We start from the raw sequence: 24,319 nt of genomic DNA, 5'->3' as shown, positions 1-24,319 counted from the left end.
TTTGAGTATGATTGCACAAAATCTGTTTGAAATCTTTTTAAATTTCTTAATGTGCTATCAGGACATTGCGTTAGAGTATATTTAACAGAAAATTCCAGACAACGCAGATAAACAGGTTACATATACACTGGAGATCAAAATTAGAGAACCTACAATTTCCCAAATGTCAAGTTAACTGCGCAGTCCTATTTGGAAGTTATCCAAACAGGAGTAAAAGAGCAGTATTTTAACCATGTGCAATGATTTACATAAATTTGGAAGCACAGTATAAGAAACTTAAATGAGATATTTGAAAAAGAACACCAATCAAAATTAGAGAACACTTTCAGATACCTCCCAGTTATTGGTGTTAATCTGGTAGCTGGTGCTAATTTCCTTAATTATCTGACAAACCCTATTTAACTGGCAGCCTAACTTTCCAGTTATCAATGACTTTGCAAGATGTTGAGCCATTCTAAAGTAACTGAAACCCTCCAGCAGCAGGTTGTCATAGATGCAGGGTCATCCCTTTGGCCTATCAGCCATAGCAAGAGAAGTTGGTTGTTCCAAATCTGTTATTTCTAGAATATTGCACCTTTACAATGTCACAAACTCATTCAAGTCCCCCAAGAAGGCTGGTCGTCCATGAAAGACAAATATAAGAGAGGACAGGATAATGCGGAGAATGTCAATGGAGAATCGTTTCAACACTGCGGCTGGAAATTCTCGCCAATTCAGCGCTGAACGGGGTAAGGATCTGTCTCGTCATGGTGTCTCGACGTTTAAGAGCATTTGGACTGACGGCCTACTCTGCAGTGACCAAACCTCTCATAAGCAGGTAGAATCAGAAGGCTAGACTAGCCTTTGCTGAGGAGCATGTTGCTGGGACAGAGGAGAACTGGTCCAAAGTTCACTTTAGTGATGAAAGCAAGTTTAATTTGGGTCTGATGTGAAACATTATGTTTGTCCTCAAGCTGGCGAAAGACTGAACCCCAACTGTGTTAAGAAGTCAGTGAAAGGTGGAGGATGAAGTGTCATGATTTGGGGAATGTTCTCTGCAGCAGGAGTTGGGCCTCTTATACAGCTACATGGCAGAGTAAATGCAAATGTTTATCAGAACCTTCTTTGACAACATGTGGTTCCTTCCCTGCGTTCACCCACTCAGCCAGCAATTTTCATGCAGGACAACACCCCCGTCACACAGCAAAATGGGTAAAGCAGTTCCTTAAAACAGAAAACACTGAAATTATGAAATGGCCAGCCCAGAATCCTGACCTAAACCCAATAGAAAACCTCTGGAAAATCCTTGGCAACAAAGTTATGGCTAAGAAATCCAGTAATCATTGAACTGTGGAGACTGCAAGAAGAGTAGACCAAAATCACACCAGAGCTGCGCGAGAGACTAATGATGTCCAGTGGCCGCAGATTAGCTGAAGTCATTCAAAGCAATGGCCTGTACACTTCCTATTAATTTTTCATTGTTGTAACTTTCAGAAAATTTAGTTGTGATCTTTCTTCATGCTACAGTCATCGCTGTTCTCTAATTTTGATCACTGTGTTTTCTGCAAAATAAAGTTTCGTTCAGTTTCCTTGGTTATTTTGCATAACACTGTTCTAGTAGCATGGTATAGCCACAGCGGAAATCTCTTCAAATGTTGAGCAATGAAAATGACATTATTTCTGAAAAAATCAAGTTTTCATAAATTGTTCTCTAATTTTTATCTCCAGTCTCTTGAATTGGACCTCTTCAGCTTGTACCTCAACCAAAATCTTGGAACTCGATTGTTCCTGCCAAAACTTGTATGAGCCAAGACGAATCTAAAAGAAAATTCTAACCGCAACTAGACAGAAACCTCGAAAACAAGACAAAACAAAACAGACTTGATAAACCTTGTATGGATCCATGCGCGTCTCTGATGAGGTGAAACAAAGCTGTGTTCGGTGTGAATTTTTTGTGCTTTACAGTAATCATGCCCACTACTGCAGTGATATCATTAGTTAGGTATGTAAATAAGTTTAGATAAGCAATTATTTGAGGGTCTGGAACAAATTAAATTCATTTACATTACATTTGACTTAGAACTTGACCAGCCTTCTGGAACTTTACTATATAAGAACAAATGTTCAGATTACAACTGAAGCTTGGAAGAAAATAAAATGCTTCATTTTTATTAAAAGGCTGTTTTATAATTGGGCTGTTGATTTCACACTATGTTAACAGTATAGTGCAAATCCATATCATAGGGCACAATCACATCGGTAACTATGATACTAGTGTACTGCCCACCTCTACTCTCTATACACTCATGTCTACAACACTGCCTTGCTCGACAGGTTGAATTCTGAGTCTCAGGATGAACAGTGGCTGATTTCTCCACTTCTTTGATTGGTCACTTTGAATCCCATGATTGGCTGTTTGCTTTGGACGAAGATGAAGAAGATGATTAATGGCCACTGGCCAAAGACAACAGCCAATTTCATGCACTGTCATTTTTTATTTTTATGAGCAGTGAATGTTTACATTTTGATTGAAGGTTTTTTGGATTGCTTTTGTTTGTTTACATTTATACTTAAGATTTGAGGTCAGTTTTATTAGGTGGCAATATTGTGCAGGTGCCCGAAGAGTTATAAGGTTAAGTTACTTTAGTTATTGTTATTTTTAAACTAAAGCAGTAAGCAGTTACGTTATGCTTTTATTTAAGATTTCCAGGGAAAAAAACTACCTAAGCTACTTTAAACTCAGCAGATGGAATTTTTTATTTTACTTCAGTTACATTTAACGAACACTTTTTTTTGCTTATGTCTCTATTTCTGCATCTGAAAATCTGATTGCTAATGAATATATTTTTGTCTAATATCGCGGGTGCTGGCAGTGAAAATCGCCAGTGCTTATTAGAGGAATATGTTTCACCACTGTGAAACCAAAAGATCAATCAGCCAGCCATATTTAATAATGGAATACAGTCAGTCTTACTACAGCATGACTAATGCGTTCCTGAAAAACCTTGCGTTCACTAAAATAGCATCCTAAGACACACAAAACTTTGGCCAAACAAATTAAATCATAATAAAAACAGTGATACCAGTGGGTAGTAATTAAATGCGATTAAAATAAATAATAATAATAATAAAGTCTGGGGTCACTTAGAAATTTCTTTTGCTTTTGGAAAAAAGCAAGTTTTTTTCCATTAAAATAACACCAAATTGATCAGAAATACTGTGTAGACATTGTTAATGTTGAAAATGACTATCATAGCTGGAAACTGCTGTTTTTTATGGAATATGTACATAGGTATACAGAGGCCCATTATCAGCAACAATTAGCCCTGTGTTCCAGTGGAATACTGTGCTTGCCAATGCATCATTTCAAAAGGTTAACTGATCATTATAAAACCCATTTGCAATTATATTAGCACAGATGAAAGTTGATGAAAGATGAAAGCAATAAAATGGGCCTTCTTTGGACTAGTTGAATATCTGGAGCATCAGCAATTGTAGGTTGGATTACAAGCTCAAAAACGTCAAAAAAAAAGAATTTTCTTCTCAAACTCCTCAGTCTATTCTTGTTCTGAGAAATGAAGGCTATTCCATGTGAGAAATTGCCAGGAAACTGAAGATCTCATACAATGCTGCGTAGTTCCTTCACAGAGGAGTGCAAACTGGCTCTAACCACAATAGAAAGAGGAGAGGGAGGCCCCGGTGCACAACTGAGCGAGAAGATAAATATATTAGAGTGTGTAGTTTGTGAAACAGATGCTTCATAGGTCTTCAACTGGCAGCTTCATTAAATAGTACCTGCAAAAGACCAGTCTTAACTTCAACAGTGAATGAGGCAACTCCGGGATGCTGGTCATCTAGGCAGAATTGCAAAGAAAAATAAAAAGAAGAGACTGAGATGGGCAAATGAGCACAGTCAAAGGACAGAGGAAGATCGGAAAAAAGGTGCTATGGATGAACGAATCTAAATCTGAGGTGTGCCGATCACTAAGAAGAAAACACAAATGAAAAGATGCTAGGATGAGTGCTTGACTACATCTGTCAAGCATGGTGCAGGCAATGTGATGGTCTGCGGCTGCTTTGGTGATGGTAATGTGGGAGATTTGTACAGGATAAAAGGGATCTTGATGAAAGAAGGCTCCATTCCATTTTGCAACACCATGCCATCTCCTGTAGAAGATGCCTAATTGGAGCCAATTTTGTCTTACAACGGCACAATGACCCAAACACAGCTTCAAACTATGCAAGAACTATTTTGGGAAGAAGCAGTCAGCTGGTATTCTGTATATAATGAGGTGGCCAGCAGTCACCAGACCTCAACTCTACTGAACTGTTATAGGAGCAGCTTGACTGAATGGTACGTAAGAAGTGCCCATCAAGCCAATCCAATGTGCGCAACATGCTTCAGGAAGCATGGGGTGAAATCTCATCAGATTATCTCATCAAACTGACACCTAGAAAGCCCAAAGTCTACAAGGCTGTAATTGCTTTAAATGGAGGAATCTTTGACTAAAGCAAAGTTTGAAGGAGACACATTATTTTAATTTCAAAAATGGTTCTTTCTAACTTTGTCAATGACTGTTTCCTATTTATTTAGTTGTATTTCCTATTAAAACTCATTCATATGTGTTTTCATGGAAAACAAGGAAATTTCTAAGTGACCCCAAACTATTGAATGGTAGTATACATCATAAACATGACCTGTGGGTTTTTATAAGTCTCATGTGAATTGTCTAGTAACTGCTTCAACCAAACATGCTGAACTCGCTAACTTGTTGATTGCCGTGAGTCAGGAGAAGTGAAGGTCAAAACAATGCTTCATGAACTATTTGCTGTATTTTCCTACCACACCAGATGATGATCTTGATTTACTTTGGGGCATACTTTGAGCCCTTTATTGGAACAGACACCACCATCTAGTGGGGTCAGAAAATACAGCAAATGGTTCACAAAATATCATTTTGGCCAGCATTAGTTGGGAGTAGTGAGCCACAGTCACCATGCGGCCAGGCATACACTCAGCACAAATACAATGAATTACAGTATTCGGAGGGGCACTGAAGGCAACATGGCTATAGGTAGTCTACAAAAACCTGTATAATGATGATTTGTCAAATTTTAAAATTTTTGAATTTTTAGATTTTGACCTGTGCAATGCATGGATGTACAAAAGGTTTGATTCTTTTAGAACTGAAAATGAGCTCAATTAATTCACTGAAAAGAACCGGAAATCACTATCACACTTGGATAGCTGTTTTTGTGTTCAAGTAGTATATCTCATCAAGACAAAACAGTGTTCTAATTCACATAGGGCTTTTCTGTCTGAATGAAACTTGTACAAACACAAATGTGATTCCATGTTGTAGACTTGGGTACCAATAAATAAATAATGTTACAACAGACTTGTGGTGTGATACCATGCGTTGCAGCAGTTGCTAGTGCCGTTGTGGTATGTAATTGAAACTTACACACCTTTTAGTTTTGTGAAAAAAATTACTCCCATAATTACACAGCGATATTGAAGAAAAACATTTGTTATAAAGAACAGAAGTTTTTCAGAAATCAAAAAGGTAATTTCAATAAAATAAAATTTTAAAGATGTGTCAATTTAAAATATTGACAGTGACACTGAAGGCGCTTTACACTGAAGTTCTAGAACCAAGTCCCTGGTTACAAGTTCCTGGGCTCTCTTGACCTGGGACTTTTGAAGCTTGTGGTTGCTTTCACACCACACAACAGAACTAGAACCATTATGCTAAATAAACACAGGAGACACAAAAAGCTGGTAGGTTAAACTTCATACAATTCAAATCTACACCGCCACCCCACATCAACAGAAAATGAAGAAAGTGTTTTGCTAAGCTATTTGTATGCTATTTGCTAGTTATTGGAGGGGAGCAATTAGAACATAAGAACATAAGAACTATACAAACGAGAGGAGGCCATTCAGCCCATCGAGCTCGCTTGGGGAGAACTTTACGATAAAAACAGGACACAGCCTTTTATTTATAATCACTATGACAGTTCATTTGACCCTTGACATGTTGATATTTCATTATTAAATTTAGTTGTACAGAATAAATAAATGTTGTAACGTATTCCGCCAATAAGGCCTGGCAAGTTTCATTGCTGGCACTGGCGATTAGCGATGCACTGATTGCAATTTTCTTGGCTGATTCCGATTTCTGAGCTTTACCGATTTTTGCAGATTCCAGTTTTCATTATACTATAATTGACAGCATATACAAATAATAATCTTACAAATTTATCTTCAAAGCAAAATTTTATTTTCATAATAAAAAAATTATTAGACTATCCAATTTTGGAGGCCGGACATGTGACCTCATACAAGATGGCCGCTTAGGGTCTTGCTCAGCTCCCAATTATTTTATTTCTCTACCATTTAACCTTCAAATTTTTATTACAACAGTTCCGAATATATTTTAACCATGTCAAAGCCTCAGCGGGATAAGGATTTTCCGATTCTTTTCCTCAACTCATTCTCATACTGACAAGAAAAAAAAATGACCTACTCGTCAGGAAGACAACGACTCTCACTCTAGTACCGGCGGTGTCGACTCTATACGTAATTTTAGTAGTCTAGATGGTATCAAAAAATCCGTAGATGCCCTGGATGATATAAGAACGTCGATCTCTATTGAAAAGTGACAGATGCAGAGAAACGTTTAGATGAGACCGAGGGCTCAACCGAAGGTGAGACGAACCACCACAGCATTCAACTATCTACTTTACAGAAAACAATGAACCAGCTTCTCACAAAAGTGGATCATTTGGAGAATCGAGGTTGAGGTAAAAATCATTTATTAGTTAGCATTATGCGCCCCCAAGCTGGCACATAATGCCCTTCCAAGGTACGTCCTGGTGGGGTTTTTAAAATACCCGCAGAGAATTTGAGCTCGCTGCCAAAGCCTTTTCCCGTCGCAACATGTACAGAGGATTTGCCTACCCGGCCCGACTTCACTGACTGCATGAGGGGAAAATTCAGCTGTTCGACAGTCCTGAGGAAACTGTTGCTTTTTTGGACTCTATTACATGACTCTCGGGGCGTTGGACCTAACTATTACGAGAGAAGATTAGCTGACCACATGTAAAGAATTAATTTCACTGTCTTCTCATTCGATAAAAAAAAAAAAATCACAGCATGACAAGAAAGTCTTGGAAGAAGTACTGAAATTGTAGAGACAACGTAAGGAACAGCCATCCGACTCCTACCGACTGATTAGTACTAGAACAAAACTTAACATGGAATATACTCAAGTCACACAAAAACTTCTAGTTCTAAGCAAAAATACTACATGCATGGGAATAAACCTGGACGACTTCTAGCACATAGTTTAAAGGCCAAATACAATGGCTGTTCTATCAACTCTATTAAGCCTTCCCAAGGCACAATTAGTCAAGACCAACTTGTTATCAACACTACTTTCAGGGGTTTTTATGAAATTCCTTACTCATCTGGAAGCAGTGACTTGAAAACTAAAATATTCTCTAATTTAGTGTGACAGACGAAGACCGTTCTATGCTGAACGCACCTATTACCTCTGAGGTGGCCTTGATGGCTACCCCCTGGAATTCTATAAGAAATTCTGGCATTCAGTTTCCCCGATCTTTATGCCTGTAGTCAATATGTCCCTAGGAAGTACACCAGACTCCTGGAAATCCTCATTTATAAATTTACTTCTTAAAAAGGATAAGGTCCCTTTACAATGCTCTTCATATAGGCCTATTAGTCTTCTCAATGTTGATTACAAAACAGTTACTAAAGTGTTGGCCCAGAAATTAGAAACCCTTCTTCCCAAAATTATTAAGCCAGACCAAACAGGTTTTGTGAAAAATAGATTTGGCTCGGATAATTTGCGTAGACTCTTTAATATACTACACAATGTCATTACTAAGAAGGACCCAATATTGATAGTCTTGCTTGACGCAGAAAAAGCATTTGATCATGTAGAGTGGCCTTTCCTGTTTGCCACACTGAGTAAATTTAATCTGGGTTCAAATTTGATTAATATTATAAAGTCTCTATATGGAGATTCTATGGCAGTTGTCAATACAAATGGCTTACTACCTCAAAGATTTCCAGTACGCAGGGGCTGCCGGCAGGGTTGCCCTTTATCTCCTTTTGCTGCTCACCTTATTTATTGAACCCCTTGCCAAATCAGTTCGATGTAACCAGGACATTCATGGCTTTACCGTCACACCAATGTCTCTCATGGCATTTCTTTATATGCTGATGATATTCTTTTATTTCTACAATATCCTGAAAACACTGTGCCTCCTGCTCTGGAGTCTGTTAATGCATTCAGCACCCTTTCAGGTTACAAGATCAATTATGAGAAATCTCTGGCCCTGCTTCTGAATGTTTCACGAGACATAATAACACATTTTCCATTCCATATATCTCATGCTGGTTTCAAATACTTGAGTGTTTTTGTTACTCCAGATTTTGATCATTTGTGTGATACCAATTATTCCCCTTTGATTAAGAGACTCACAGAGGACAGGAAGATATGGTCAGCCTTGCCTACTTCTCTTTTTGGTAAAATTAATGTTGTGAAAATGAACATTCTTCCTCGTTCATTTATTTCAAAACTTGCCCTGTTATCTTGCTCCCTCCTTTTTTAAAACCTTTAACTCTCAAATCTCTCATTACAATTGGAATAATAAGAAGCCAAGGATTAAGTATTCTGTTCTCACCAGAATAAGTCTCTGTGGCACTGTGGCAGTGTCTCTTTGTCAAATTTGCAGTTTTATTACCTGACAGCTCAGATAAAAAAACACAAGTTGGTTCATGGACAGACAAACTTCAAGACTCGATTTGGAGGCCTCAGCAATAACACCAAGGTTACTTAAATCTTTTCCCTTCATTGACAATTTTAGTCAGATCAGGTCAGTTTCTATCAACCCAAATGCTCCCTTTCATTTCAGAGATCATTGGCTAAGAGGCTGGACATCTAAGGGTCTTGTTAATTTCTCAGTTTTGTTTGTCCAAAAAAACTCTGAAATCTTTTGAAGAAATCTCTTCAGCATATGGTCTTTCAAACAGAGACTTCTTTAAATTTTTACAGATCAGACATTTTTTGGATTCTTTGTTAAGGGAGAATAAAATTCACCTTGAGTTGTATGAAATAGAGGACCAGCTATTAAATTCTACCACTCTTAAGGGAGACATTTCAGAATTATATGCCTTACTGTCCAACAAGGTTCCTTCTTCTTGGGATGCTTTGAAATTAGTCTGGGAATGTGACATTCAACCAAGATGTATGGTCATCTACCTGTACTGACATTTTCCCTAAATGTATTGCCATAGCCATATCTGCCAGAGCTTGCACATTGCACTTCATATTGCACTCATCTAACTGTTAGCACTGCCTATAGTCTCCCCTACTTTGACTAATTGCATATTTTATTTCCCCTACTCCTCCTGGGGGGTGCTGCCTGGAGACCTCAATCTATCAAGATGTCCAGCACACCCTGCAACATGTGACGTCGCCACTACCAATGACGTCCGTGCATCCAGCTCGCCGTTCTGCCTGTGTCATCTTCCATGTATGACCCGCTGCCTGCCTTCTGGTTGCCTGGCGATTGGAGGGAGCGTTGGCACCGGCTTGTCATCTCCCCCCTGCTCCCCGTTTGTGTCTCAAATTTTACTGTATTTGACTCTCCCTGCTGGCCCCTGGAGGATGGGCTCCCCCCCTTTGAGTCTGGTCCCTCCCAAGGTTTCTTCCTTCTCGGGAGTTTTTCCTTGCCAAATTTGTTTGTTTGTTTGACATACACAAATACAATTTTTTTATTTTCCACAGGGCCTTTCTCACTCCAATTCGACTGCAGAAAATGTCTCCTAATGTCTTTAATCTGTGTCCTAAATGTAAGATACACAAGGGTCCTTTTTCCATGTATTCTGGTCCTGTGTTAATTTGCAGAAATTTTGGAAAGATCTGCACACTGTTATTCAATCTATGATTGGAAAACAATTTCCTTTGTCTCCAAAGTTTTATTTATTGAATGGTCTGGATGAGCCTATTTTCGATGCTGACACAAAAAGTCTTTGCTTTATATTTAGTTTTTTCTTGCAAAAAAATTTATTCTACTGTTGCGGTCTTCTCAGAACATGCCTACCAAGGATGTGTGGCTAAATCAGCTCTCAGTTCTTCTTCCATTAGAGAAGTTATCCTATGATATACATCACAAGTCGGACAGTTTCGCTAGAATTTGGTCTTCAAGGCGACTCCTGGGGTGGGTTGGGCTCTTCTCTTTTTGTACTTGATTATGCTTGCAAAACAAAACGAAAAAAAAACTATCCAATTTTCCCCAAACTACACCAAGATACAGGACCTTCTCTCGCTTAAGTCTGAAAATAAAGTGCTCTGTGACTGGAAAGAGGTACAAATAACAATTAACTGAAAGAGTTGCTGTACACCCAACTCTGACATTTTACTTTACCAAACAAGACCAGGTGTAACAGATTTAAATAACAAAACAAATGTCAGTTACTTATATCATTTTCCAGTAGGGGAGACCGGGTATAATTGTATCATGGGTTAGTTGTAACAAAATCTATTTCTCAAATTAGGTACAAATCACATAACTTGCTCTGCACATGCTCAGTTTAGTCTTTATTTCACAGGTGAAGGAGCACAATATAACAAACCCACTGAAATGTAAGTAATTTTTTGACCATTTATTTTTGTGACAGCACTGCAAGCTTTGTACTTGCATTATTAAAACTTAAATAATTTTTATAATGTGCCTATGTAAATATCTTTTATACAAGTGAGTGCTAATATTGTTGCTTTTTGCAGCAAGGTAAACTTATTCATGGCCACCAGAGTCAGGGGATTTCTCCAGCTGCCAACCAGGCCACTTCTCAAGCCCTGGAAACTTATGAATTGTGTGTATGGAACATTTCAAACTCAAAGGAATATTGGGTGAAATGCACAGACCAGGGGTGGGGAACCTGATCAATCAGCCAATAACAGCGGGTCCGGGTCCTCAGGACTGGAGTTGAGAACTGCTATTCGGTTACTGGTTGATTGAGAGATCATCCCAAAAACCCACAACGGCTCTCCATGGATCAGGTCCCCCATCCCTGGCCATGTGCAAAGCGGGCCCATCAAGCCTGTACACCAGAAGGAATTCAATACACCACGCACGCACGCACACACACACACACACACACATGCACACACGCACGCACAATTATTCAGTTATTAAAACTGGTGCACAGTTGCACATTTTGTTTGGTTTTATTACGATCTTTGATTTTAGTTGTAATTAACATACATTGTACACACATACATATATACCCACAAATTTTGTTGAACCAAAAAAAATAATAATCTTAGAATAACTTGAAATTTATCATGTCACATTTAACCTAGGGCTGTCACTGACTATAGGATAAATAGGACAAATGGGGTAAACGGTAACATTTTACTCTATGTGTAACTTGAGGCTAAACCATTCATTGTCTGTTTGTGACACAGAGATAAAACCTGTGCCAATTAATAGAAGAGACATGCAGGTAGTTTTTTTGAATGCGATTCCATAAATGAGCTCCAAGGTACAGACAAAAATGTGAAAAAAAACTTTACAACCATCTCCGATCTCCCCTATGTTTAAATTCTCTTATATCTTAAAATGCAAGTGTCCATAGGTTACAAACCTCCAAATAAAGCTGAAGTGTACTACACTTTGTCAAATAATAATAGATGCAGAGAATATTAATATTAACATCACATGCACATACAATTCATACATTGTTAGTAAGCTAGATTAAGATCAAGCTTAATGTCCATCCATCGTCCAACCCGCTTATCCTACTGGGTCGCGGGGGGTCCGGAGCCTATCCCGTAAATAACGGGCACGAGGCAGGGAACAACCCTGGACGGGGGGCCAGCCCATCGCAGGGCACACTCGCACACCATTCACTCACACATGCACACCTAAGGGCAATTTAGCAACACCAATTAGCCTCAGCATGTCTTTGGACTGTGGGGGGAAACCGGAGTACCCGGACGACGCGGGGAGAACATACAAAGACTCGAACCCAGGTCCCAGAGGTGCGAGGCAACAGTGCTAACCACTGCATCACCGCCCCTACCTTTAAAAAAAAAAAACCTTAGCCAACCTTCCAATTTTAATGATTATTCCTTTTCGAGATTATATAGTATATGTTTAATAATTACTTTAAAGTTTACCTCTGTTGTTTCACCACATTTTAATGGTGGTTCTCCCATGGTTTACTTTGGCTTTACATGCATTACAAATTGCAAGCTTTCTGTCGTCTTCATTCATAGTGAAGTGTGGCTGCGAGGCTATATAAAAGTCTCAGATTTCAAGCACTTTCAGACTTGAAAAAGATCTGTAAGATAATATTAGATTTACTGTGTTCACAAGACCAAGCATCATCTACAACTGTCCTGTCTGACGAATACAATAAAAACCTCCATAGCACTTTTGACACCTGCATCAGCAAAAGATCTACTGGCGAGGTCACTGTCAGTCAAGGTACATCACTGGTCACATGCCAGCTTCTGGTATTCACCCCACCCCTGTCTCTAACTGGAATACCTGTACAGGCTATGATATATTTTAACTGGATGGAGGGGGAGAGGGAAAAAAAAAATGATGTTACACATTCTCACAGAGCATCTGCACACTCACTAATCAATCTTTATCAAATGCCTATTAAATGCTCGATCTCAGAGGCGACTCCAGAGCGCTGAGCCCTCTGTCCACTAAATGAACAAAATGGCACAATCACTCATGAGCACATTTAAAAGGGCCTTGAAAGCGGCCCGAGCAGTTACAGCGTGAACTCACAATACCAGCTGGATCTTCCCTTCCTCCGGAGGATCCAACTCCTCCATTTAGTAATTTTTCCAGGGTGCTGAGAGGCTTTTAGTCTCTACTTTTCCAGCACTTTCAAGAAAAAAACACCATCTCTTTTGCACTCCGTTTGAAGCACAGATTAATGAGATGGACAGTAACAGCCATCTACTATAAACTAGGGGGAAAAAAACAGACATGTCCCTCTTTACAGACAGGGTATGGGTACAGACAAGGGATGGGGAAGGGGGGCGAGAGAGAGACCCTAAAACCCAGAGAGCCAACACCCATGGGGGGAGGGGGGATGGCACCACATGCTGCATCCATGGAAACGACTAATTCCCTGATGCCACTCTGTCACAGACATTCGAGCAGCTGTACCAACAGAAAGAAAGATCTTCTCTGTCAAACCAGTGTTTTGTAAGGGGAGTTAGAATCTGGTGTCAGCATGTCAGACAGCATGTCAGACAGCATGTCAGATGTGTACAGTGGGCCTGGCACCTACTGCTGATCACCCACCAGCCAAAGAAATAACTGAAAAACCAACTTGCCAATCCGTAAAGAACCGCAGGAATATTTGAAAAATTAAAAACTACAGAAAGCTCAAAAACACACTTAGCTGCACCCTTTGTTAGCTGCACTGATAGACGTTTCTGTAAATTTTACAGTTAATTACTGTATCAGTCAGTATGACACAGTAAATCCTCTTGCCAGTAAACAACTGTAATATCCAATGCATTATGGGAATTTTTGGTGACGTCAAACACCATATACAGGGTCTTTTTAAAAATTATTTTTGTATTTTTCAAAATACAAATAGTATTTTTATAACTGTAGTTACCTTAATGGCTCGTTTGGTGCCCATGCATCATTTTGTTCTTTCAGGCACAGAGCTGTTTCTGTATTTTTTCAGTTATTTAGTTTTAGATTAGGAACCCATTTTGATCTTTGGTTTAGATTAGGAACCAACACAGTAGCGGCATGGGTTTTACCAGGGGATGGAGCTAAGCAGTTGCACACAAGAACTTTTCCAGAGAAAACGGTGGAAGCAACCCATGTTGAATACGGACACGCCAGTAATGGACATATATGTCTATGAAGATTTTTATTGCTGAGAGGTCACCGACTGAACAAGAGACAGACAAACAAGGCAAAAAATACTGAATGTAAATCACTGTTGTTAAATCTGTGTGCCTGAATTTAACTTAGCAACAAATTAGCAACTTAACAAAATTAGCAACATCTTTAACTTGAAAGTAAACAGAGTTGGCCTTTGTTTTTACAGACAAATTTGTCAGCTGAATTAAAATCAAACTTATTTTGTAAAAAGCAGAGTGCAGCTGACAATAACATAAAGCTAGCCACTGCAATATTCACACACTGGAGTCTAGCTAGCGGTACAAGGGTGATTCTCATTAGCAGGCAGCAGGATAGAGATCAATAATGGTCCAAATTTCATTTATATTATCATTCCATCTGTATTGCGCAGGAGAAGACAGTTAAAAATATGTATAGCTGTAAGGTTTGCAGCTACTGCACTGCTAAAACCTTTTGTGACCAAGCAAAAAGTCATAGCAACTTGCCTAACTACAGGTTTTCTTGTGGCATAGAAGAGTGTCCTGGCAATTTCAGGACATTTTCTGCATTAAGGTTCCACATGCACAGAAATCACACAATTGCTGTGTCAACATATCAGAATATTGGTAACCAGAAGTGCAGTGTTCAAGGATGTGATTATGTGGCCCATAATTTGTCCTTGCTGTGTGTTCAATTATGCACATAAGCAATGGCAAAACCAGATTTGAGCCCTGAAATGTTTCTAAAGAATTTGACAATTTTATTTGAAACTGCAGGCCAGACTTCTTTTGCCAGCCACGACAGTACAGTGCATTGTTTCGGGAGATCCATATCAGTTTAATGCAGCAAGTTCTTAAAAACAGAGGAGAAACTGACAGGGTTACACATTAGTAAGGATGAAACACAGAAAATAGTTAAGGAACTTGAACAAGAGGATCTTAACTATTTACAACAAAGGTATTTTGAGATCAGACAGAACCAGGAAAACATATTTCAAGGAAAATCTTGATTATGTTGCACCTGCTGAGATGTACCTAGTGACAAATCCCAGTGGAAAGTATGTGCCTGTGAAAGAAACACTTGCTACCTTGTTTAGGCAGTCCACTGTAAAAGACCAGTATGCACAGTCTAAATTACATGTGGACAGTGATATGGTTTTAAATGTTAATAATGGCAGAAACTTTCAAGAAAATGCAATTTTACAAGGTTCACCATCTTCTGTGTCAGTTATTCTGTACCTGGATGCCTTTAAGGTGACAAACCCCAAATACACATTTTCTTTTGCTCTGAGCTGCAACCAGCCATGTAGACAGTTTAATTTTTAATCACGAATTTACCACACACCACATTTGAACATGAGTTGAGCCAGCGAGTAAAGGCATTTACATGAATTTTTGTGTTGCCATATTTGTTATTGTTGCAGTGGTCTAGTGGCTTAACACCACCACTGTCCCTTGTGTTTCCTGGTTATTTCAGGAAAAGTGTCCTGTTGTGGTTTTTGGAGTATTTCTTGTATTGCGTTATACTACACCATTTTTCATTTTATAGCATACACATTGGTTCCAGATGTCACTTATATATGAATCTCCATGGTTAATACTAACCAGAATCTGCATTAGCCCTGAAATATCAACCCCTAATTCTGATAGAAGCAGTTACTATGTTGCACAAAATGCAATAAAAGAAACATTTAATTATTTTCACAACTGATGTATTGAATCCTGATATTCATCATATATTAAATGTGCTCTATTTTTCACATGAATTTTCTCTTGCTTAAAGATTCTTTGTGAGGATTAATCCAGAAGATGGAACAAAATCCACTACAAAAACTGGCATGAATCGTAAGACAGGAGAGATGGTGAAGAGGAAGACAACAGTCATCAACAATGTCATCCTTTCTTCGCCACCTAACAGAGTTTGAGTGGAAGAACTTAGGTTAAACAGTACACACAGTTACAAGTTTATTAGGGACACAATATTAGAACATTCAGTTTTTGTTAACTATTTTATATGGGAATTGGCTCAATTGGCACTTATTTTTTATGTGAAAGTTCATGTGTTTTCCTATTTAGTGTATTTCTGAAAAATATAATTTGAAGTTACACTGTTTTAAATTAACTGTAAAAGTTCTGTAAGCATTTGCAATGTTTTAAATAAAGATTTTTGATGTTTTGTAATAGTTGTGTCTGGATTGAATGCCATTAGTAATTTTGTAGAATAATTTTTTTTGTATATATATTATTAATTTATTAAATCCAATAATATACAGAAAGAAATAAAAAAAAAACAGTGTAGTACTGTATTGGATTAATGCAGTGTACTATTAAAATCATTCTTACAGTAACAGTACTGTATTATTTACATTAACATTTAGTTAAGTAAATTACAGTTACAGTTCTGTTAATAATCAAAATTACAGTGACTGGCGACAGTGTTGCAAGTAAGTTACTGTAAAATCTCTTTTCAGTGTCTAATAGTGTGTAAGTGAGTGTGTGCCTGCATAAAACATTAAAGCATTACTTAAAATACTGACACAGAAGGTGGAAACTTTTTTTCTTTTTAAATGACAACACAGGCATGTCAGATCGTCACAAGATCTAGTCATTTTAAGCAAATCCATTCACAGCATGGTGGCCATCTTTCCAGCTGTGTATATCCACTTCCTCTTTGACTGTCTCTCCCACCAGACACCCAGGATTGGCTAAGTAGGGAAACCCAGAAGCTGACCGAATATGGACACGCCACAGCACTAACTGGCCTCACAGACTTAATTCCATTGGTTTTTGGTATGTTATGGTACATCGTCTACAGTAATAAACTGAATTTGCGGTTCTCTTTAGAAAAAGAATATAACAAAGAAGTAATATTAAAAAAATAAAGCTGGAATTGTCATAAATGCTCAGAATGTATTAGTTTTCTGAATATTTCATCACCGTCTATGATACTGACCAACCACGTCCATAATTTGCAATGCTCAACTTATGTGCTTGTGCTTTACACAAACAGGAGTCTCCTGCTTGCACTGGATGGGGGAGGATGGGCTATGAGTTTTTGCTCAACACAGACCATGGAGTTTCATTGTGATGAAGCCTTCAAAGATAACTGAACCAACAACTTCTTCACTGTGTGACTATCACACATAGTATTACATCCTTTTTTCCCCCATCTCACTGGCCTGCCTGGGCACCATTTTGTTACCTTGAGCTGTCCTTCAGACACCCTCATCCCCTCACCCCAAAGACAAATCCCCCCACGCCCCAAAAAAAGTCAATCCCCATAAGACACCATGCACCAACCTCATTGTCTCAGTGTCTCGTTTAGATTTACAACTTGCTTATCCTAGTCTTCTTCCTCAGCTCCAACCTACAAACCTGACCAATGCTGATCTACATTAAGTTACAACTTAACAGCTCATGTAGCTGTCAGCTTCACAAGAGGATCTGGTTTGAACAGCCAAGGCCATCTCAGCATCCTTCTCAAACACACGATTAAACATCTATCTTCAAATCTTACAATACTGCTAATGACTCTGCAGTGAGAAAGACCTCAAATTCTGAACATTCTCCAAGCTCCCAATGGACAGCAGCCTACTAAAGCAAATGGGAGATGACAGAAAGGTGTACGTGCTGTCTGATCCTGCCAAGCATGCTGGTTTCTGCAGTGCCTCCACAAACTGTTTTTCCACAAACACAGCACCATGGCTGCATATAATGGGAAAGTCTTTCACCTGAATCCCCTTTTCCTGCTACCCAATGATGGACAGGGCAGAAAAAGGATAGCCAGAATTTGAAGCACGAGTGCTGCTGGGCCAGAGCCAGAGCTGTTTTAACACGTCGGTGAGGAAATGCTTCCCCGATCACCTGATACCACAGTGTCATTAAAACCTGTAGCAAACAGGTTTTTCACAAACACTGTTCTTTGGCTGCATATGATGGGAAAGTCATTAAAACATGTAGTAAAACAGAAGCAACCCACTAACCTGTCCAGGCTGACAGCACCACCTGGCTACATTTATATCCTTCTTTGTTGTGTTGGCTGTTCCTCAAAACCACAGTAAGCATGATACAGAAAACCTACCTGGTGTGTTTGTTTCTAAATATTTAGTTATCTCAAGCTAAGCATCAACCCTGATTACCAGAAAAATTACTACATTATACATTTGAAGCTAGTTAGAGGTTACTAGGAATAAGACTGGGAAGCACATGTTTACCACACCCCAGTCAACTTCCTAGAACTGCTTATTAACATGTGCTCTTGATTGCAGGTGCTCTGCCTAGACTTACTGTTGGTCAGATGAACATTTCCAGTATAAGCGCCTACAATCCTGGGTGAAAGACGAAAAAGACCAAAGACCCCTAATCTCTATCCGTGTGAACGTCAGGTTTTATATTTATGAAACTATTTAGCAGGGCAGCCATCAGATGTAACGATGGTAAAGTGAGGGTGTTTGGGCGGATCGGTCAGCATAAATACCTAACATGCGGGTCTCCCGTGGTCCTCACGTGACATCACATGACCCGCAAGTTACTCGGCGGATCGACGTTAGTAAAGAGCGATTATTCTACGAATCTAAGAGCCACAGAATGTCCGGAGACGTCCACCGCACATAAACGAAGTATCCGCTACATCTGACACTATGAAACACGCAAAAGCACCAATGTCACCTTCAATGACTTCACCTGACAGCCGCCGTAATGAGGTACGCCCATCACTGCCGGAGATACATCAAACATTCATCTACTCATCTGACTGGATTAACACGCAACACTCGGCTGTACCATACAGTAATTCAGTTCGACTCAATTGAATTTTATAGCGCATTTCACAACATAGTCTCTCCAAGGCGGTAAAACAAGCGTGTGTGGCAATCAATTATTAATTTTAACGTCAAGGGGACCCGAAGCGGCTAGCGGCTAACAAGCATTGTCCGTTTCTGAGGATTAAGGCTGTGCTCTCCCTTTGCATTGGTTACATAAGCGGCTGGTAAATACGGATTTAAAAAGAACGTCTCTCACTCAGCAAAATAACAGAGTAACCCGAACCTTCAGTCAAAGAACACAACAACCAGAAAGTGAGCCAGCAACCTACTGAGCCTCGGCTGCGAGATGTAATTTCGAATCACGGCCTGAGTGTGCTGCCTGGCCGCGGCTTCAGGTCCGTTCAGGTCCGCCATCCGAGTCTCCACCATCGTCGCCATCGATTAACGAGCACAAAATACGTCAAACCACCCGCAGAACTAGCGAAGTGGACAGCGGAGTTTTAGTCATATGACATTTCCAAGCGGAAGAGGAAGTGAACTGCAGAGCGTCAGTCGCAACGTCACGTCCTGTCACTACAGTTTCAGGCGGAAAATAATTTTGGGATTTCTTTTGCAGTGCAATAACCTTCGTTGGAGTACTTCGTGTTAGTAATGCTCCTGTGTAAACGGTGTTCATCAATGATTGGTATTATACTTAGTTTGTCAGGTTCTATGATAAAGCTGTATAATACGTGTTGAAATTGTATAATTAATATTTTATTTTCTCTATTGATATAGGGTTATTTCCATTCATTCATAATTTATGAAAATACATTTTATTAATAACAATAAATAGTTATATAATTCGGTAAATATAATCTGTTCCAGTTCATAGAAATAATTACAGCAAACAGCATATTATGCAATACTGGAAGTCTCGCTATGCATGTCGTAAGAACAACATTGACGTTTCATGCATGATCATTTAAGACAGTTGCTCATTGTTAGTCTTTGTACTTACACAAAATATCTCAGTTAAGACAAATAGTTATGCTCAGACCTAGTATTGTGTTTTGCTTTAAACAGGCCATAATATACATTTAGTCATGACGCATTCTGTGCATTGTGCAAAGATACCTCCTGGCCATGACTGTGTACATAATACACCAAACATTAAGGCTTAAAGTGTTCAACTCCTACGATCCACTACAATCCAGCCCAATCTGATCCTGTAAAGACACCTAGTGGTCTCCCATTGGCCACAATGACTCATTACTTGCGGGTTCTCATGTGAGCTGTGGTGTGTCTGCATCAGTCTCTCAGTTGCAGGTGCCTGTTTAAAAAAATCACTCCTCCGAAGAGGGGAAAAAAACACAAAGCTGTGGTTTTGGAAAATGACTTTCCAGTGTAAATCTCCTTAGGCAGCTGAAATTCAGAGGCCTGCTGAGTTTAACAATCTAAAACTTACTTTCAGTTGCTGTTGAGATAAAAGGGGAAATCTGGATTAAAACTGAAACCTTGTGCCTGGATCATTTTCATAAGGAAATGTCATAAACTGCTAAGATAAGAAAATCTTTTTTTTTTTTAATTTTACAGCATGAAAAAGTCTTTCTACCTGTGGATGCAGCTCCTTGTCAACTGTGTAATTTCTGTTCTGACAGGCAGACAATGGCCACTGCCCACGACATTGCTTGACCTTGAGAAAAACCAGTGCTCAATAATGGTTTGGGATGTTGAATCCACATAAAGACTGCATGTGGCACTCGTGTCCAAGAGAGTGCATTACCACCTCTGTTGAGTGACTTGTAAAATGGTCTGATTATACGTATTTTTCAAAAAAATAAAAGCCACTCATTGCTGTTTTCCCCATTTTGTAACTCTGATCCCCACGTCACTCGCCACAGCACGCCCAGCACAATGGGTGGCGAGTGAGGGACTGGGGGTGGTTTTGCACCCCTACACACTGGCTCTCCAGCTTAAATGCGACAGCAAGGAGGGCACTCCAAGCTGGAGTGGGCAATGCTGCTGTGCCTGGGACTGTCGGTGCGGCCAGCTCCTGCTGTCCCCGGAGGGCCCATTCAGCCATTTCAGGCCGTGTGAAAAAAATAGCAAATTAATGCTACTGAAGAGCTTCCACCAACAGAAGTGAGACACTTGTTGTAAAAATATCAGTCTTTTTTTAAAGTGTCTTTTACATTGAGTTAAAAAGAGATCAAGTAATTTTGCCCACTGATAACACATGTGCTATTCATATGTTTCAGCTGGAGCCACTGCGGTTGTGGACAGCTATTTCATCCCAAAAAGGACATGCTTTTATGTTATTTTACCTATAGTGAGGTTAAGGGTTCCTGAGGCACAGGGCTCTCATGACTACCCGTCACCAATAAAAACAGAGCATACTTGGTTCTGCACATTTTCACCTTTTGTCACCTGCCTCATTGTTTACAGATCTATTTGAAATTTGTAATTGTAATTCACTGATGAGCAGGAAGACCTAAGTTGAGGGATTTGGCATCCAATCAAAAAAAGAGGTTGCCTCATAGTCACAGCAAATGTTACATCCCTGATTAGAGCATCAATAAGCCAATTGTAGATGATAAAACTTTAGTTATAATTTTTATATAATTTTTCCCTGTGTGGCTATTGACACTGAAGACAATAAAGACCTGTAATGCCTCTCCAGGTTTAAGAAGAAGGTACACCATGATTCCTACTGCTAATCCATTCACTCATTCACTTTCATCAGAGATACTGGAACTGGAATGGCTTTCTGCCCTTCAGTCAGTGATTGAGTAGACAACAAACCCGTATCCCCACATGAAACAATGGGAGGGTGTATATTTTAATGTTTGTGTTAAACTCTGAGTCATGAGGAGCTTTTATTGAGGCAACCCTGTACACGTTTAAATTCACATTGATATGGGGACCCCAAAACCCCAAGTGGACAGATGTTTTATGCGTGAAGGTTGTTACTGCCAAAGCCATCAATTTTTGAATTAGGCTTGTGCTACTCTATCTATGACTTATCATTAGGCTGATGTTCACTAAGACAAGCTGATTCTCCAGACATGTTGTGCTCTTACTAAGTCAGATAGCAATGAAACTAATGGCTGTAATAAGATGTGTTAACCTGCAAAAGCATCCAGCATTGTAGCATCAGCACTCCAATGTCTTAAAGTATGTGGACTGCTTTGGGATCTCTTATTCAGCAGAAGTGATCATTGCTTGGTTGGGCTGGGGAGAGGGGGGTGCAGGAAATATATAATCATTACTCAGCTAATGAATCCAGATTAACCAGCACTTGAAGTTCACTATAACTAATTAATTAATAGAAGGCCAAGATTATATCCAGGATTGTCATTGAGCAGCTAATCCAGTCCTTGAACAGGAAGGATATCTGTTTTGCCATGGAGTCATTACTGTCACTATTATGTAAAAGTACAAAAAGGAAGAGCGCAGCAGAAAAAACACAGAGAGACACACAGACCTCTCTTTCTGCTTGGGTTAAGTCATGTGACATGGACAAATATGTTGGTGGTCTCAAGGTTCTGTGGAGCCCCTCCCCCCTACAAGCACCCCCCCCCCCCCCACTGCAACCCTCACCCAGCTACAGCTACCACCCACAAAACCTCAGGCCATTTTCTAATTGGACTTCTGTAGAAGTGATGGCACTAGGAAAATGCAACCATTTTCTTTCTCAGCAGATTCACAAGACCCAGCGGGGAAGACAAGACTCTCATACTCAGTATAGATGGACAAAAGACTGTCTTTAGTATAGTAGAGCCTTCTGCTGCCCATGATGCCTGTTTTCTGTAGGAAAAAGAGAAAAAAAGCTCACAGGCAGACACAAACTGCAGATTCGTAGAAACAGAACGTTATGCAAATTACATATACATATATATGTGTGTATACACACACACACACACACACACATATATATATATATATCAATGATTGTGTAGTGTGTTTTCAAAATAAGTGAAAAAGGTATATGTGTTTCAGATTTTAACAATGAGCAAAACTGGACACAAGGGCCCATATTCACAAAGTATCTTAAAGCTAAAAGTAGCTCCTGACTTGCCGATTTAGGAGTAACTCTTAAAAATTATGGCCGTGTCATGCCTAAATGTAGGACCCCTCATTTTTTTCACTAAGAGCAATTAAAAAAGCCCCTTAGTGCTAAAAGTAGCACCTACATCTAGGAGTACTAAAAAGTAGTTGAGAGGACTCCTAAGTCACTAAGACCAATTCACATACAGTCGCAAAATGGCCGCTGTCAAACCTTGTCGCAATGTCATGGAAACATTAAACTACGCTGAATTACTTAAAAGATACCCACTCAATTGGGATGGAATAATGATTGTTGTGGATCTTGTGTGGAATGCAATGACATCTCTAACGGACAAAACAACCCAGTCAAATACAGTGGAAACCGCTTATAGTGATGAAGTCTGTCTGGGTGAAATTCATCATTATAAGCAAATGATCATTATAACCTTTTTTTCAATTTTCTTTATGTCTCAGACGAATAAATATACAAATGTAATTACGTGCATCTGAGGTAATAAAATAGACAGCATCCCTATTTACTGAATTTTATTGACTCTTTCAAAAAACATTACAGCTGTTTCAAACCCTTTTGAAATGATAGAACTGTACAAATTAAATTACTGAACTGTGTATAAGTCAGATATGCTATAATATACTACAGGACCGTACATAAAATACAGCTTATTGTAATTTCACTGCTGCATCTCATTGGCTTGTTTTTGGCAGTTTATCATAAACGTTGATGATATATTTGATATTGAGAGAAAATTACTTCTTTTTCCCATTATGTTTTCTGGCCACACAGCAGGTAGCTAGCCAGAAGCAGACAGGTTACTACAAGGCAAAGTAGGGCTATCAAAGTAAATAAAAAAAAGAAAGAATAAAAATAATGTTGTTTAAATTTTTTCTATCTGTTGTCATGTATAAAAAGACCCAAAATGAACACTGTAAGTGAACTACTTGATTACTAAAAGTGAATTATTTAAACAGCATTTACACAGAAATGATTTTGTTCCAAGCTTTTTAATCGATGTAAGTGGTTGATCACTATGAATATGATCACTATAAGCAGTTTCCTGTATTTCTGATTGTGGGATGTTGCGCATAGATTTCACCAGCACATACTGGCCTCTCATTAACCAATCCCCATGGTTATTGCAGGCAAGCGCGTGCATGAGAACCGATGTCAGCCATAGTGACTAAGTCTTACTCTTAGCTTAGGAGTTGGCTCTTTTCCTAACTGAAAGTTGCTCTCAGCCACTTTGTGGATAGGTTTTAGGAAAAAAAATTTCAGTCGATTTAGGAGTACTCTTAGTGGTAAGATAAAATGCTTTGTGAATACAGGCCGATATCCAGATAAACACCCTTAAATTTCATTGCTGCAATAGGTTTTTAATCTCACTGTAAAATGCCTGTTTGACTCTGTTCTTCCCATTTTCCCACAAAAAACAGAGTTTCCTAAAAAAGTCAAGCTTGATTCTGGTTAGAATGTAATATATATCTTTTGATTAATAACAAATTAAGATGATAAGATAAGATAACCCAAGACAAGATTTTATTGATCTCACACGGGGGGAAATGTACTTGTTGCAACAGCCTAAAAATCAAATAGCAATAGAAAAG

At 39.1% G+C, this 24,319-nt stretch overlaps 1 protein-coding gene and 1 long non-coding RNA gene across 2 annotated transcripts in view; one reads left to right on the top strand and one right to left on the bottom strand.

The window, feature by feature from the left end:
• Positions 1-19,206, bottom strand: part of atp6v1ba (ATPase, H+ transporting, lysosomal, V1 subunit B, member a) — a 46,889-nt gene extending 27,683 nt beyond the window's left edge. The window contains exon 1 of the mRNA XM_023803646.2: positions 18,997-19,206. Within this exon, the coding sequence (XP_023659414.1) occupies positions 18,997-19,105 (109 nt within the window). The 5' untranslated portion in view covers positions 19,106-19,206. The remainder of the gene's footprint in view (positions 1-18,996) is intronic.
• On the top strand, positions 18,437-20,504 carry LOC140588199 (uncharacterized). The gene is made up of 2 exons (XR_011989515.1): positions 18,437-18,607; positions 20,243-20,504. It is a non-coding gene; the product is annotated as an uncharacterized lncRNA (long non-coding RNA).
• The last annotated feature ends 3,815 nt before the right edge of the window (positions 20,505-24,319 follow it).

Source organism: Paramormyrops kingsleyae, chromosome 3 (assembly GCF_048594095.1).
Source record: "Paramormyrops kingsleyae isolate MSU_618 chromosome 3, PKINGS_0.4, whole genome shotgun sequence".
Classification (NCBI taxonomy): Eukaryota; Metazoa; Chordata; class Actinopteri; order Osteoglossiformes; family Mormyridae; genus Paramormyrops; species Paramormyrops kingsleyae.
Note: the sequence above shows the minus strand (reverse complement) of the source record. Positions and strands in the feature narration are given on the sequence as shown.